The 17930-nt window shown below is 38.6% G+C and overlaps 1 protein-coding gene and 1 long non-coding RNA gene across 4 annotated transcripts; one reads left to right on the top strand and one right to left on the bottom strand.

The window, feature by feature from the left end:
- Nucleotides 1–447: 447 nt before the first annotated feature.
- On the bottom strand, nt 448–2653 carry LOC137732157 (uncharacterized). Of its 3 annotated transcripts, XR_011068311.1 has the most exons (7): nt 2317–2650; nt 2130–2191; nt 1968–2033; nt 1644–1705; nt 1456–1531; nt 903–1190; nt 448–621 (listed from the first exon to the last, which is right to left on the bottom strand). It is a non-coding gene; the product is annotated as an uncharacterized lncRNA (long non-coding RNA). The 3 variants fall into 3 exon arrangements; XR_011068312.1 differs by having other exon boundaries at nt 1456–1705; nt 2130–2238; nt 2317–2653; XR_011068310.1 differs by having other exon boundaries at nt 1456–1705; nt 2317–2651.
- Nucleotides 2654–13252: 10599 nt separating this feature from the next.
- Nucleotides 13253–17561, top strand: LOC137732826 (uncharacterized). The gene is made up of 7 exons (XM_068472087.1): nt 13253–13963; nt 14054–14678; nt 15115–15255; nt 15385–15518; nt 15885–16182; nt 16333–16890; nt 17209–17561. Exons 1-7 carry the CDS (start codon nt 13253–13255, stop codon nt 17559–17561), a joined length of 2820 nt encoding a protein of 939 aa, XP_068328188.1.
- Nucleotides 17562–17930: the final 369 nt, after the last annotated feature.

Genomic DNA, 17930 nt, shown 5'->3' with positions numbered 1-17930 from the left:
TATTCATCGCATAAAGTTGCCTTGCGCGACGAAGTTTTTCGTTTTGCAATTTTTGTTTCTTTCCTCTCTGTTTTGCGTGACGACATTTTGTGTTTGTCGTGCAAGGTGCTCTTGTGCGACGAAATTTGTAATTTCGTCGCGCAAGCGTTTTTTTTCTACTAGTGATAGCTATCCTTAATACATTGGTGGCATCTGAAAACAGTACCACCCTAAATCATTGGTGTCAAAATTGCAAATTATGTTTAAAAAAAAATAAAAAAAAATAAAAAAGGATGCCTCGTATGGTACGGGCACCCAGATTGCGATTTCATAATTTTTTTTTTTTTTTGGTGATGACAAAACAAATTGTAATATCATTGATATAAGAATACAACTACCAATTTGCATAATTGATCTTTTAAACAATTTTACACAAATGTCTCTGAAAATTTAGAATCAATGAAGGGATAAATGACAAAAGCTTCCCTTACCAAAATCACAATTCTGTTACAAGATTAAGCTACTTCAAACTTACATTTGCTCCTTACACAAAGATAACAGCTTCCTATAAATGCATAGCACCACTTTAACTGATCCCAAGTTCTCGTTTTCCAAATCCTTGTAACATCTTTTTGCTCCAAGCTATTAGTGATATGTGGGGAGAAAATGGAAAAACATGAGATGGAACATAGAAAGAATTTGTTTTATAAGTATGCACTTAAAGCAAAAGTATAGAATTGGACATGAACATGATTTTTCCTGTTACAACTAATTTCAAAACAGAAATTGTCTTCATATTGTCTTTTATAAGTAAGCTAAGTCAATTTCTAGGTGATTACGTGCCCTTAGAAAAAAGAAAGAGATAGACATGCATCGACTCTTACATTCTAGGTTATATTATATTTGAGAAAACGAAAAGAGACCTCACGGATTGCAGTGCCGAGAAAATCACCCTTGTCATCATCCAACATTCCAGCAGTCAATTCCGATATTGCATGTTGGGCTTGGTCAGAAGCTGTTATTCTTTATCCTTAAATCAACACAATAAAACAAGTGCCACATTGAATTGGGCATCTAAATCCGCTTGTTTTTTCAACAAGTCCAGTAAGTTCTTTCATGCATTCAGCAGCCGCTCTCTCCCCAAATATGCTCAGACTTTTTAAGAAGTCCACAAACATTCTAAAGTCTGCACCAGTCACATCTTCCAAACTCTGCAATTGAACTCAATCATATTATTTATATACAACCTTGCAACAGAAAAGTAAAATAAAATTGAAGAGATTTCTTTTAACTAAAGGTAACATGAGGGGAAGAGAACAACATATAGATTTACTAAATAGAGGCGACAAAGCAATACAGAAAACCAACATCATGCCACACTCAAATAATACTATCATAGGAGCTTAAGTACACAGTTCCAAGACTCTAAATCTAGACATGCCATGGAGACAATTGACACAGCAATCATGTACATACCTTTTTTTATCGAACCAGTAATATGCCTTTCCATTTTCTCCTGAGGCTTCAAAATTTCAGCTTTAATAGGAAATACCTACAATTTTGATCATTTAACATCTAGTTATCTTAAAGAGATACATGTTAACAATCATATTGGGCATTCAAAAAAGTAATATTCTCATCTTATCTCTAATGAAGCTTTAAACCTTCTCCCGAATGATCTCATATGTGCTTGGTTCCTCAACACTCCCAATGTGCTTGAATAATGCTGTCAAAGAAGATGTACATTCAAGAAGATGAGGTACATTATGAAAGAGAGAGATTTCGATGATCCTAGATGTATCAAGTGTTGAACTTAAGGCTAGTAAGAAAAATACATAAAATGTGTATGCATTTGTACATATATACATATTTACTTATAAATAAAAATGCTAACTTACAATCTGATGTAATGAAACATCAGTTAATTTGTAATAAACATGTAATCTGTAATCGTGCAATATCACTTAATTTGAAGATCACAAATATACTTTTAACATATTGCCTCAAAAGGGCCATAAGTGCTTTATGCACGACATCATGCTCCACAAATTCCTCTAAAAGCATCAACAAAGCCCAACATCAGACTCATATAACACAACCACCATACGCCCAGGATCACAATTCCCAACAAAGAATGGAAAAAAAATTACCAGTGCAATGAGAAAATCACCCTGTTCACCTTAAACCTTGATTCACCTTCCTCATCCCCAATCTTCGACACGCATATGGAAAATCGTATTAAAATTTGAAATCTAGAATCTATCCAAACACTGAAAGTTTTTATTTTGAGAAAGCACATACACTAGAGAACAACTCACAAAGAGAGGTCATTTTTACCTCTTGGGTTGAGGTCCAATTTCGGCAGACTTCGCCGGAATTGGTCGGAAAACCCGCAGTCACCGTTTCTTAGATCTGAAATTGAGGAACTTTGGCTTCGAATTTGTAGAAACTAACTTGGGGGGTTGAAAAGAGGAAGGGAAGAGGATTATAGAGGTATAATTAGACGATTGTTGGTGACTAGAGGACGGTGGCGCTGCTACATGGAAGAGAAGAGGGGGAGAGAGGATAACGAAGGGAGGAGAGAGAGAGAATGAAGGTGGAAGGGAGCAGGGAGAAAGAAGGGGAAGAGTTGACGTTTGGGAAGGGAAGACAGCATTCACAGCTTTTTTATCTGCTCTATTGATGCCCAAGTTAATCACAAATACACAGGAAATTACTTATTAAGAATTAAAGGGATCAGGATCCTCTCCTGATCTAAAGATGAGGATCCTCATGATCAAAGAGTGTGGGTCGTTGGATGAAAATTCAACGGTTATAAACAGGGAATCCCTTTAAAGTTATAATAATTATAACCGTTGGATTTTCATCTAACGGTCCACACTCCTTAGTCATGAGGATATTCATCCTTAGATCAGGAGAGGACCCTGATCCGAATTAAAGCATCTAACATGCGGAGTAAGATTTCCTCCTCTCTTTTTTTTCCTTCTCTCTTCTTCTCTCCTATTTGAATGGTCACGGTTAAGCCACGTCAACATCTTATATTAATTTTTTTTATAGAAAGAGAAAGACAAAATAGAGAATGTGAGAGGAGGTGATGAAAAGGGATGGAAAGAGGAGGGGAGAGAATCGTAGTCCCTAACATACACTAATGGTTGGTGTCTCATATTTGAAGGCCACCAATATCAGTGGCATCTAACTAAAAAGACACCAAAAAATGTTAAGAGTGTTGTCTTTCTATCCATAGTCACCAATTGCAAATAGTGTGCAAACATTGGTGTCCTATATAGCCATAATTCCAGTAGTGTTTTTTCGGTTTCTGTTGCATGGGCACCATTATCAGGTTTTTTTGTTCTATGCTTTTTTACAAAACTACTAAAGATTTTGAGAAAATTGTAGCAATGATCCCTCAACTAAAAGTTCATAACCATTGGTCCTTCAACTCATTAAAACGTTCAAGGTCATTTTTGTCAACTCCGTCAAAATGACTCATGTGTGGAAGGATTATTGCTACAATTATGTTAAAGTTGAGGGATCAATATTGCTACAATTTTTTTTATTTGGTTTTTCATATTTGCCCTTGATTCAACCTCATGTGTGTGACACGTGACTCATTTTGATGGAGAATCTAATAGAGTTAACGAAAATGATCATAGCTATACATTTTGATGAGTAATGGACTAATAATCATGATTTTTTAGTTAAAAAATCATTACTTTGATTGAGTTAAAATTAAAAGACCGTTGCTATAATTTCCTCTAAGATTTTAGTTACAAGTGTGGTTTGAAGATCTATGAAAGAATAGCATAGATAGTATGACTCTCTCATCATCGGTCGAACAGATGCTATATTCTACAATTATTATATATACCAGAATGTCAACCATTTCCAAATCTGATTTCGATACAACGTGCGCTGACCAGGTGAGATAAAGATCGATATATATATATATATATATATATATATATATGCGGCACATAATTTGTCGTCTTTATCACATAATTTATCGTCTTTATTGTTACAATTGCATTCAAATTTTAAAGTGCAATTTGGATATCATGGCAATATGGCACCCAACATGATCATGTTGCAGTGTAGGTCCTACTGCATACTAAGAATAATAATTGAGCTAAACGTCAACTTTTTCTCTACAAAATTGTATTAACAAAACCATTTCTTAACTTTATGACTAATTCACTTTTTATTACTATGACACCGGATAATAGAGATCAAAGAGAAACCACAAATGAAGACTTAAAGATAAACAATTTGCCACTCTAAGGAATTCACCAAAGAGATAAGAGTTAAGGATAAGAAGAAAAACACTTTTCACTAAACGAAGTTTGAAAGTAATTCTTAATTTCTGAATGATTTTTTGTTTTCATACATTAGGGTTTTAAATAGTCTAGGCATAGAACAACCTTCAACCTTCCATGAATATGTTACTAAGCATGAACTTAATGTAATACTAATCATGACCTTAAATGAAAACATGAAACATCTTTGAATTAAATATGATGAATGCACCATGTAATAATTAGACAAGTCCAAATTCGATGTCAGACGCTTCCGTTGCACAATAACTCGTCCCCAAGTTCTCTTCACCTTCGCAGCCATGATAAGGAGAAAGGTCTGCAACATTGAAGGTTGTTGATACTCCATAATCGTCTGGAAGTTCAATCTTGTAAGCATTGTCTCCTACATGTGTGAGCACCTTGAAAGGACCATTAGCTCGTGGTTTCAGCTTCCCATGCTTTCCTCGAGGGAATCATTCTTTGCAAAGATGAAGAGAACTTGGGGAATAATTATTGTGAAGCAAAAACGTCTGACACTGAATTTGGACTTGTCTAATTATTACATGGTGCATTCATCATATTTAATTCAAAGATGGTTCATGTTTTCATTTAAGTTCATGATTAGTATTACATTAAGTTCATGAGTAGTAACCTATTCATGGAAGCTTAAGGTTGTAACCTATTCATGGAAGGTTAAGGTTGTAACCTATTCATGGAAGGTTGAAGGTTGTTCCATGCCTAGGCTATTTAAAACCCCTACTCATGTATGGAAATAAAATTTATTCAGAAATTAAGAAATACTTTTAAACTTGGTTAAGTGAAGAGTGTTTTTCTTCCTATCCTTTAACTCTTATCTCTTTGGTGGATTCCTTATAGTGGTGAGTTGTTTATCTTTGAGTCTTCACTTGTGGTTTCTCTTTGATCTCCATTATCCAGTGTCAATTTGCTATTAAAGTACTATTCTATCATGGTTGGGAGGCGTGGGTGGAGGCGGACAAGCTGGTCAGGACTCACCTTATCGTGAGAGAGATCTGCGTGACATTGAAATGGACAACCTAAGGAGACAAGTGTAGCATCTCCAACGGTGTCTCAGGCACTACTAAACTCTGGAACATGATGATCCTATCATGAAATAGAGAATGATGGATCCGATGATGGGAAGGAGAATCCTTTTGTAGGGAACAAATTTCTAAATCTTAATCTTCCTCTAAAGTTTGATTTTTGTTCAAGTGGTTCTTGTGAAATTTGTTGTGATGTATGTCGTTATGATTTTGTCTATGATGATGGTGAGACGAGGGTACAATTGATGTGGTTGATCAAGAAGGTTTCCAATATTTGTCAATTTCTAATTATTACAATGGTGATTAAAATGTGATTACAATGGTTGAAGAGTCCCAGGAGTAGCTATATAATGAGGTAAAAGTTGTTGACATCCGTAGAATTCATGATACTTTTTGGGAAGATTTCATTGTTCGAGATATGAGAAGGAAACCATTGAATAGAAGTTTTCAATATGATTTGAATTATTTCTACTCAATCCCAAATTATGAGTACGAAGTAATTCAGAAGAATTATTCCAAGGTGATTGTTTTTAAAGGAAAAAAAATGGTGCGTGCATGGTTTGCAAGAATGTGGAAAATCAGAAGTTCTCTCAATTTTTTTTATGTCTTGTGATTTTTCATGGTCTTCAAATTTATTGGTGTTAAATTGGATGAAGTGGAAAATGTTAGTTGGACATCCGAAAGATCGAGGAAGACCAAACAATACTCGAGGATGAGTTATCGCGCAGAGAAAGCATATGACACCAAATCTAGACACATCTAATTATTAGATGGTGCATTCATCATATTTAATTAAAAGTCTATTTAATGTTTCATTTAAGTTCATGATTAGTATAAAATAAGTTTATGCATAGTTTTAAGTCCTGGTTATGATCATAAATAAGGATAACCTATTCATGGAAGGTTGTTCCATGCCTACACTATTTAAACCCCTATTCTCATGTATGGAAATAAATCATTCAAAAATTGGAAATTGTGTTTAAACTTGGTTTAGCAAAGAGTGTTTTTCTTCCTATCCCTAAACTCTTTTCTCTTTGGTGAATTCCTTAGAGTTGCGAGTTGTTTATTTTTAAGCATCCACTTACAGTTTCTCTTTGATCTCCTCCGGTGTCACACTGCAAGAAAACCGAGCATTTTGGGGCTCTCATGTGGGTACATATAATTAATGGTTACGTATTTTGTGCAACTGCCTGCACATTTGAAGGATTTTTTTTTTTTTTTGAGTTTATTAGGAACCCAATCATTTGGTCTTATCTTTTTACTTTTTATAATATAAATGGATGACAAGAGTTCGAAATATCTCACTTCTATGAATGTCTCTTGAACGTTGCAAGCCTAATTGTTTATTTACGGGGTATTGGTATCACCACCCGCTATACCCGCGGTCCTTGTACATGTTTATTGGGGACCATCCAGATTCTCTTTTCTTCTCAGAAAGATTGTGTCTAATTATTTTTAGGGCGACCCATGCCGCACCTCTCTCCGTATACCTCTAATCAGGTTCTGTATTCTTCAAATACTATCTCCCATGCAGCATGTCAACCATATTCCCCAAATCCGATGATGTGGATGATATATATCACAGTGGTGAGCAAGATGAGATTTATGCTTATTATTGGTCAAGGAGCCTTCCTGTTCATGTCTGAAAGTGGGTCCAACATGTAGTGCACAGAATATGTTCATTTTTCTCCTCAATCTCTTCTTCAACTTTCTGTATAAATAGCTTATGCATATCCCACCATTGTAATGCGAGCAGAAACAAATGAAAATAATAGCAAGCATTGCCTGGAAAAGAAGAGAGTGCAATGGAGCCAAGGATGAATTGCCGGCGCTATAGATAATTAAGTTCATAAATGTGTATACATGCCACCAAAATCCGTATATATTTGCTTGCCGGCAATTTGTTCTTGGCTATGTTGGGTTCTCCTCGTTCCATGCGATGTCATGATATATACAGAATGTGGAATTTAAATAATAATTTATTTTTGTTGTTTGTTTAATGGATACTTTGGATGCGGTCCCTAATCCTTAACATTCTTTGATTAAAACTTTAATAGTATTCAAAGTTTGATCAAGGTCCCTTAACTTTGTACACCTCATTATATTACTATTAATATTTATATTTTTATAGTTTTGACATTAATTAATTGTTTGATATTTTATGAGATTTATAATCCTATAAATTTAAAATCCCTCATTATAATACTATTAGAAACAGTTACAATAAAAAAAATTCAAACATTTTGATTGAATAAATGGATAAAAACTATGTAAAAATAAGAAATAATAAATGGCAAAAGAATGTATCCATAGTGTTAAAAAAATTGGTACATTTCACATATAACAAAGTGGTAAATTAATAAAGAAGAATGGGTACATTATAAATAAATTAGGGTACAGATAAAAGATTAAAAATTATGAGTACAAATGAATTTTTAAAAATATAGGCGCTAAAAGAAATTAATACATGGGTACAAAATAAAACTAAAAAGAAAATACTATAAATTTTAAAAAAATGTTGCAAATTAAAAGTGGGTACAAACTAAAAATATAAATATATGATACAAAGTTTAGGCATAAAACATAAATATACCATATGTAATTTTTCTATCATTGATTAAATATACAATGTCACGTGACGATATATGTGACATCCCACATCGCCCAGGGGAGTGATCCTTAAATGTATATTTTCATCCCTACCTAGCACGAGGCCTTTTGAGAGCTCACTGGCTTCGGAGTTCATTGGAACTCCGAAGTTAAGCGAGAAGGGGGCTAAAGCAATCCCATGATGGGTGACCCACTGGAAAGTTGCTCATGAGTTCCCAAAAACAAAACCGTGAGGGAATGGTAAGCCCAAAGCGGACAATATCGTGCTACGGTGGTGGAGCGGGCCCGGGAAGTGATCCGCCCTGGCCCGGGATGTGATAATTTGGTATCAGAGCCTAACCCTGGCTGTGGTGTGCCGACGAGGACGTCGGGCCCCTAAGGGGGGTGGATTGTGACATCCCACATCGCCCAGGGGAGTGATCCTTAAATGTATATTCTCATCCCTACCTAGCACAAGGCATTTTGGGAGCTCACTGGCTTCGGAGTTCATTAGAACTCCGAAGTTAAGCGAGAAGGGGGCTAGAGCAATCCCATGATGGGTGACCCACTGGGAAGTTGCTCATGAGTTCCCAAAAACAAAACCGTGAGGGAATGGTAAGCCCAAAGCGGACAATATCGTGCTACGGTGGTGGAGCGGGCCCGGGAAGTGATCCGTCCCGGGCCGGGATGTGATAGTATTAGGGCTGGAAAAAAATCCCAAAAATCCCAAACCAAACCGAAAAAATCCCGATCCCAAACCAAAATTCCCGAAATTTTCGGTATGTCATCCCGAACCAAACCGAAATTTTCGGTATGGGATTCGGTATTGCATCTCCATTTTTTCGGTATTCCCATACCGAATAGAATTAAATATTATATATATATATATATATATATTATTTTTTAATATATCAAGGAAACAAGGAAACAAAGGAGCAAAAACCATTATGCATGCATGAACATATCAGTATACATATATTAGATATATACACGGACAAGGTGGGTACAGGGCATGCAATTAGTTGAGCTCAAATTTTTTTCTTTTGTTTTCGAGTACACAATATGGTTGTTCTTTCAGACATGGGCGCCGCCAAAATTTTCATTTAATTACAACTATGTGGAGGAGGAATCAAAGTTGGAATGTGGGGTGAGATGGCATTAGATTTTTTGATATGATATGCTCGTTATGTCAAATTATTGGCATTAATCAGTATATATTATCATAATTATTGGATATGATTTGTTTGTTCAACTGGCATGGCTTTTGGCATTTTTCCAGTCATTCATCTCTTAGTAAAACTGTATACGTGTTTCGTTTTCTGCATAATATGTCAAATTTTAGCCCAAAAACATAATATGTCAAATTTTAGTCCAAAAGCCCAAAAGCATTTCGGGATTCCCGATTTGTCCCGAAATCCCGAAATTATTTCGGGATTCCCGAAAATTTGGTTTGGGATTGGTATTGAATTTGGGATTCCCAAAAATTTCGTTTTGGGAATCGGGACAAGGGTTTCGGTATGGGATCCCATACCGAACCACCCCTAGATAGTATACACATGGGTACAAACACAAATAAAACTTTAAAAAATATGGGCACAAAAAGAAACTAATATATGGGTACAAATTAAAAATGAAAAGAAAATTGGTACAAATTAAAAAATATTTGCAAATTAAAAATAGGTACAAACTAAAAATAAAAATATATGATAAAAAATTTAGCCATAAACATAAATATACTAATTGTAACATTTTTAAACAGTACAATGTTCGACCGGTAAGACATGGGGGTTTCAATGTTTCAGATGATTTTAAATATGAATGCACACATGTTCAGGTTGGCAGTACTTATGATATGGAGTCTGGGATCATATTTTCTACTGGACTAATACAGTGGGCCTGCCCCATATCGGCTTAAGTTTAGCTTATGAGAAGTTCTTTCACTTATACTTGTATATTCTTTATCTAGTTATTACAAGATCTGGTTACCATGTATAGAGGAAGTCATATGTTAGTTATAATCATTCTTTGAACTTCTAAATTTTTTAGGAGTTTGAATATCAACTAGCTGTTAGTCTAGTTCATCTATATGCAAGTGGCCCTTTATCACAGTGGTAGAAAAGTTTTGAGCCCTTGCATGATAACTTGGGTTCAAACCCCGTTGGTGGCATTTAACATCTAATCTAACAAAATCTATTATTTGACAAATATATATATATATATATATATATATATATATATATATAGTTCATCTATATAAGTTTCTATTTTGATTACTAATTTGTAAGGAGAATGACAGATGGCACCTAGGCATGAGGCGTATATTATATTAAAAAAAAAATTATTAATCAATAATCATCCTGAACACATACACACACACACACATATATATATATATACACACATATATTATATTATATATATAAAATAGAGGATGAAAAGCACAATGAGCACACATATAACAATGCATGCAGACGGCACACACATCCTTTATATAAAAAATAAAATTAGAAAACAAGGCAAAGAGATGATAGTGCAAAGAAGAGGTATGAGGTAGTTAAAACCCTACCCAAAATTTGGGTTTGGGAGTAGAAAAAAAAAAAAAACCCCTGAGGCGCGCCTAGGCGGCTCCGGCGACACCTTCCGGCGCCTTCCACCCACTCCCTCAAAACAGAGATGGTAACCCTCAAGCCCAACCTCACAAGGAGCCTAGGCACGCCCTGAGACGAGCCTTTTAAAACATTGATTGTATTTAAAGGAATATTATCTACTCTTACATTTTCTGATAGGGAATAATATCAAATTTATAGGAAAGAGTTTTATTTTTTTGCTGCTTAATCATCTTGAACAACAATCTGATATGACAGATAGTTTAAAGAGATGATTTCTGTAAACTCTTTTTTTCTTCCTGCACTTGTGTACCTTAGTTCTTCTTTGCTTTAGTCGACCTAAAAGCCAAAATAAAAAGAGGGTGTATAGAAATCATTTTTTAGGTTAATTTATTTGGAAATTAATTTTATGTAAGTATTCTTAGATGGTTGAAAACACTGACAATGGTCTTAAAAAACAATATGATATATCATATATTGAGGGATTCCTCAAATAACCTTATTTGAAAGACACATTGTGAAGCTCATTTGTAATTTTTTTCAATTATTTAAATTGTCGGTATTTTAATTTATCGTGCATAGATTATCCTTGTAAAAAAAATTGACAAATTCAAAACCCTTAAGACATCTAATTGTAGTGAACAAAAACAAACGAATACGAAATTTAACACTACAAACGAATTGTCATTAGCGAGGGTCAAATACTGTCGGAAAAGGCATTTTGCCATCGCAAATACTTATTTCTAATGGGAAAAAGCCCTCGCTAGGCATAGGAAATTGTGCCATTGGAAATACTTTTTCCTGACTAGCCGCCAAAAATACTTTAGTTTCAAAGCACATGAATTGTCGTTCATATTTATCTTTCTGTCGAAATTCAATATTTCAAATGACAAACTTATTTCATTTCCAACATGTCGGTGTGGTCACAAATACTTATATGGCTGTTGAAAATACTTTTCAAATGACAACGAATATTTTTTGTGATTATATATTTTCGACTAATACTTGACGTAAAAAATTCTATTTCCAACAATGAATGACTATTTCCGAGAGCACGTAAAAAATACGTTTTTCTTGACCAAAACTATAGGCGTTGTAACAGCCCATCTTGAGAATTTTAAAAACGTACGTGTGAAAAGACATATTTGCCCCTAGTTCGATTTCTTTACGTTTATTGGTGTTTTGGGTTCCTTGTTGGCATGTTTTGGGCCACACACACCCTAATCTACACCCACACCCTTTTTCCCCTGCCCTGCACCCTATCCCGTGCCCAGTTCCCTTCCCATTTTCCTTGAAACGTACGGACACACCCATAAACCCATCGAACTTCCACAGATCGAAGAAACCAAGCATATATTCTGGCTCGTGAGGCTTGTAGGAGTCCAACCATACCTTTTTCAGGTAAGAATACCTTTGTTTTCACGTCGAACTCACGATGCCCGATTTTGGTACTATTCATGCACACGTAATTTCTCATGTTTTAGGGAATTTCAAGCTTGTAGGAAGCTTGGTGAGGTCCCTAGGAGGCTCGGGGTGGTTCGTTTGAAAGTTTTGGACGTCGGGATCACGAGTTTCGAGGTTGGCCGGAGTTGGGGTGATTTTCCAGGTGAGATTTTGTGGATTTTAGCACTCGAAAGTGGTATGATTGTGTTCCTCTCGTTGTAAGCTTCATTTTGGTACCAATTTTGTGAAATTTGGTTGAAAAACGAAGAAGATAGGACGATTTGAAAAATTCCCAATTTTTCGGCGACGGCGACGACGTCGGAGGCTCGCCGGAGAAGACGACGGAATATTCCTGACGCCGTTGACGGAATCTGTTAGGGATAACGGAATATTACGCCGTCAGCTTGCCAGGCACGTGCCTGCGCGTGGCCGGCGCGTGTGGCCGTGCCTTGGCCGGCGCGTGGGGGCGCGTGCGACGGTGAAAAATTATTTCAAAAATATGAGGATGTTCCTGAGGTTGAGTAGATCACGTTGGTGTATTCATACACCCCATTTGAGCATTGTATGAGAAGTTATTTCTAAAGGTTGGTCATGTGCTTTAAAATTAACGTTTTTGTAGTTGTTTCGCATAAAGGTGATACCTATCCCGAGGACGAGTGTGGTCACTCGAGGCAAGGGGGTTACGACCCTTGATATGATTTCTATCTGAGCACTTGTATTTCATTTTGAGATTTGGCATGGCATATTCTTGAGCATGATTGTTATATACATATATGTCTATTTTCTGGGAAGTATACAGGTTTTACGGCGTGGGGTTAGAACTTATTTGTTAAATGGTTTTCGAAAAGCTTTGTTTTTGCCCACTCACGCTTTTGTTTTGCGCCCCTCCAGGTTCTAGTTGGCTAGCACGTTTGGTGGTTTCCCAGAGGGCTTTCCCGGCATTTCTGACAAACGATCACCAGTGTAGGGCCACCGTCGGGTGTTCTGTTGTTGCGTTGTTTTCTGTCGGACTGCTTTAGGCTTTATGCTCTGAACTTGTGTCTCACTTACGCTTGCACCTATTATTACTTTATGTAAAACCAGTTTTTATTTATTCGTATCACTATTCCCATTTTTTTATTTTATTAGCTTCCGCACTGTGCACATGGCTATGTCACTTCCACGTGACGGCCAGCATGCCCTGATCTCGATCGGGGTGTGTCAGTTTGGTATCAGAGCCTAGGTTTGGCAGTCCTGTGCTTTTGTGAGTATTCTAATGGTTTTGGTGTCTTCTGTCAGAATTATGCCGCCTCGTCGAGAACCACGTCGCTCTGCTGAGCCTAGTTTCCCCGATATTGCTCAGCTGGGGGAAGCTATTGCTACAGCTATTCAGTCGGCGATCCGCCCTCCCCAGAGGACTCCTCTGGAGACTATGTATAATTTGAAATTGGACAAGTTCGAAGGTAATGAGGGTCATGAGGGTGCAGAGCGATGGTTTGAGCATATTGAGAAGACTTTTCGTGTTTTGCACAGTCAGGGGAATCTCCAAGTGGAGAAGTGGGTTGAGACGACATCATGGTTTCTGGGTAAGGAGTCTGCAGCCTGGTGGGAGCAGGAACTTCATCGTTTGACTCCAGCTGAGAGGACTAATTGGGATGTTTTCCAAGAGTTGTTCAGGAGAAGGTTTGTGCCTCCTGAGTACATTGATCGTAAGAAGCATGAGTTCACTGAGTTGAGACAGGGGAAGATGACGGCGAATAAGTACTATCAGAGGTTCACTGATTTGTCTCGTTATCATCCAGATGTTGCTGGTAATCCGGCGGAGATGCTTCGTCGTTTCCGCTTAGGCACTAAGAAGAAGTGGCGTTCGATGGCGACCACTACCCACTGTGATACCTACCAGGATTTCTACGATATATTGTTGAGGATTGAGGATTCAGAAAACATGCTGAGCGAGAGTGAGGAGGAAGAGAAAGATGGTAATCAGAAGAAAGATGATAAGGGTAAAGGTCAAGCGTCGCTCGGACCTCGTAGGACACAGAACTTCAAGAGGGGTGGCTCTAGTTCTAGCTCTTCTAGCGGTGGTTTCAGTGCCACTGGTCAGGGACGTGGAGGTAGGTTTGCTGGTGGTGCTAGAGGCCAGAGACAGAGTGATGGTGGTAGAGGTAGAGCCCCAGTTTGCCGCAGGTGTAATAATCGGCATTTTGGTGAGTGTAGGCGTGGCAGCAGTGGTTGCTTCACTTGTGGGCAGATGGGACATCGAGCTGCCAATTGTCCCCAGAGTCAGCAGCAGAAGCCGCAACAAACTTTCTTGCCGCCACCTGCGCCAATTCAGCAGATTCAGGGTCCGGGTAGTTATGGACAGACAGGTCAAGGTGGTGCCTACCACTATCAAGGCGATGTTGTTCTGTATGCCCCGGGACAGTATCAATATCCCCAGGACCCATATTCTCAGGGTGGCTATCCTCCGTATCCTGGCGGCTATATGCCGTATCCTCCAACTTCAGCAGACGGTTCTCAGTGGTTTCAGGGAGGACAATTTCAGCTGGGAGAGATTGCTACGAGTAGTGCGGGGTCTTCGAGGCAGTCTGGTCAGCCCAGTCAGGGGCGTGGCACTCAGAGTCGTGGCGGTCAGACGAGCAGAGGTCGCGGTGGAAGACAGCAGACCCAGGGGCGTATTCATAATATTTCGTTGCAGGATGCTCAGAACAATCCGGATTTGATTATAGGTACGTTAAATATCCTTGGTTATTTTGCTAGAGTATTAATTGATTGTGGTGCTACACATTCTGTGATTTCTCATACATTTGCTCAAGTGACGCAACCTCGCCCCACACCTCTAGGGTATGATTTAGAGTTCGCTATGCCTAGAGGGGAGAGATGTATTGTAGATCATGTACTCAGGATGTCCAGTGGTAGTGGAGGATGTTGTTATGCCAGCTGACCTTATCCCGTTAGATATTGTTGACTTTGATGTGATTCTGGGCACAGATTGGTTGCATTTCAATCGTGTCAATATTGATTGTTACGGGAAAATAGTTACGTTCCATTGTCCTGGACTACCTGTGGTTACTTTTGTGGGCGAGCAGAATGGGGTGAGACATGGTGTTATTTCGGCTTTGTGAGCGAAAAGGTTGTTATCTAAGGGTTGCCAGGGGTATTTAGCTTATGTGGTGTTGGATGAGACTGCTCCTAGTACAGTTGAGGATGTGAGGGTAGTCAGACATTTTCCCGATGTTTTCCCCGAGGACTTACCTGGTTTACCACCAGATCGAGATGTGGAGTTCACTATTGAGTTGCTTCCAGGTACTAATCCTATTTCCTTGACTCCTTATCGTATGGCTCTTGCTGAGTTAAGGGAATTGAAAGTTCAGTTGCAGGAATTAGTGGATAAGGGTTTCATTCAGCCTAGTACTTCACCTTGGGGAGCTCCAGTATTGTTTGTGAGAAAGAAAGACGGAACTTTGAGGCTATGTATTGATTACAGGCAATTGAATCGGGTGACTATTAAAAATCGTTATCCGTTGCCACGTATCGATGATTTGTTAGATCAGCTTCGAGGTGCTTGTGTATTCTCCAAGATTGACTTGAGGTCTGGATATTATCAGCTGAAGATTAGTAGGGATGATGTTCCTAAGACGGCGTTCAAGACTCGTTATGGTCATTACGAGTTTCTGGTTATGCCGTTTGGGTTAACGAATGCACCAGCTGCTTTTATGGATTTGATGAACCAGGTGTTCCAGCCATATTTGGATAGGTTTGTTATTGTTTTCATCGACGACATTTTGGTGTATTCAAAGTCGAAAGCGGAGCATGTTCGACATCTTACTTTGGTGTTGAAGAGGTTGAGGGAACACCAATTGTATGCTAAGTTTAGCAAGTGCCAGTTTTGGTTAGACCAAGTTGCATTTTTGGGGCACATCATTTCTGCTCAGGGTATTCTGGTGGATCCACAGAAGGTCGCAGCTGTGGAGAAATGGGAGCAACCGCGAACCGTCACTGAGGTGAGGAGTTTCCTTGGTTTGGCGGGGTATTATCGGCGATTTGCTAAGGATTTTTCTGTGATTGCTTTACCACTGACGAGGTTAACGAGGAAGGATGTTAAATTTGAGTGGGATGATAGGTGTGAGCAGAGTTTCCAGCAGTTGAAGTATTGTCTCACTCACGCACCCGTATTGGCACTCCCGGACGATAGTGGTGATTTCGACGTCTATAGTGATGCTTCCTTGAATGGTCTGGGATGTGTGTTGATGTAGCATGGTAGGGTGATTGCTTATGCTTCGCGACAGTTGAAACCTCATGAGTTGAATTACCCTACACATGATTTGGAGTTAGCAGCTATCATTTTTGCGTTGAAGTTGTTGAGACATTACCTTTACGGAGAGAAATGTAGGATCTTTATAGATCACAAGAGTCTTCAATATCTTTTTACGCAGAAAGATCTTAATCTTCGTCAGCGGAGGTGGTTGGAGTTGCTCAGTGATTATGACTGCACAATTGATTATCACTCTGGTCGTGCAAATGTAGTGGCTAATGCACTTAGCAGGAAGTCTCAGGGCCGTATCAATGCGTTGTATGCGAGTCGTATTCCTTTTCTGATAGACTTACGTGCTACGGGAGAGAGGTTAGAAGCAGAAGATCGAGAAGTAGCTTTACTTGCTAATTTTCAAGTTAGACCAAATTTAGTTGATCGGGTGCTTGAAGCTCAGGTAACGAATAGGGAAACCCAGGAATTAATCCAAGCTCGAGATCGGGGTAGGAGGAGAGACCTCAGAGTTCGTGATTCGGATGGCATGTTAATGCAAGAGGGTAGAATGTTCGTGCCTAATAATTTGGAATTGAAGAAAGCGATTCTCGATGAAGCACATATCTCGTCTTACGCCATGCATCCTGGAGCTACTAAAATGTATCATACCATTCGACCATTTTATTATTGGCCGGGTATGAAGAGGGAGATAGCCGAGTATGTGAGTAGATGCGCTGTTTGTTAGCAAGTTAAGGCGGAAAGGAAGAAGCCGTTTGGGTTGTTGCAGCCGCTTCCCGTTCCAGAATGGAAATGGGAAAATATTACTATGGATTTTGTGTACAAGCTTCCGCGTACACATAATGGTTTTGATGGCATTTGGGTGATCGTTGATCGGCTTACTAACTCGGCACATTTTATTCCAGTGAAGGAGAAGTATTCTTTGGGCTGATTAGCGGAGTTGTTTATCTCGAAGATTGTGAAATACCATGGTGTCCCTGTGAATATTGTCTCAGATCGTGATCCACGATTTACATCTAAGTTTTGGGTAGCATTTCAGGAAACTTTGGGCACGAGACTACTTTATAGTACGACGTATCATCCTCAGACGGACGGACAGTCAGAGAGAACCATTCAGACTTTGGAGGATATGTTACGAGCTTCGGTGCTACAGTTTGGTGATGCTTGGCACAAACGGTTGGATTTAATGGAATTTGCCTACAACAACAGCTTTCATTCGAGTATCGGCATGGCGCCATTTGAGGCATTGTATGGTAGATTTTGTCGCAAGCCATTGTGTTGGTCAGAGGTCGGAGAAAGAGTCTTAGTGGGTCCGGAGATTGTTGAGGAGACTACTCAAAATGTTTAGGTAATTAAGTCTAACCTGAAAGCAGCCCAGGACAGGCAGAAGAGTTTAGCAAATCGGCATGCTACGAACAAAGTGTATAAGGTTGGCGATTGGGTATTTCTGAAGCTTTCACCGTGGAGAGGAGTTGTGCGGTTTGGAAAGAAGGGTAAGTTGAGTCCCAGGTACATCGGACCATACATGGTCACATAGCGAGTTGGTGAGGTAGCTTACAGGTTGGAGTTGCCTCCGGAGTTGGCTAGAGTACATAACGTTTTTCACGTGTCTATGCTTCAACATTATGTTGCTGATCCGTCTCATGTGATACCTCCTCAACCCTTGGAAATTAATCCAGATTTGACTTATAAAGAGGAACCAGTGACGATACTAGAT

This window comes from Pyrus communis, chromosome 4 (genome assembly GCF_963583255.1).
Source record: "Pyrus communis chromosome 4, drPyrComm1.1, whole genome shotgun sequence".
Taxonomy (NCBI): Eukaryota; Viridiplantae; Streptophyta; class Magnoliopsida; order Rosales; family Rosaceae; genus Pyrus; species Pyrus communis.
Note: the sequence above shows the minus strand (reverse complement) of the source record. Positions and strands in the feature narration are given on the sequence as shown.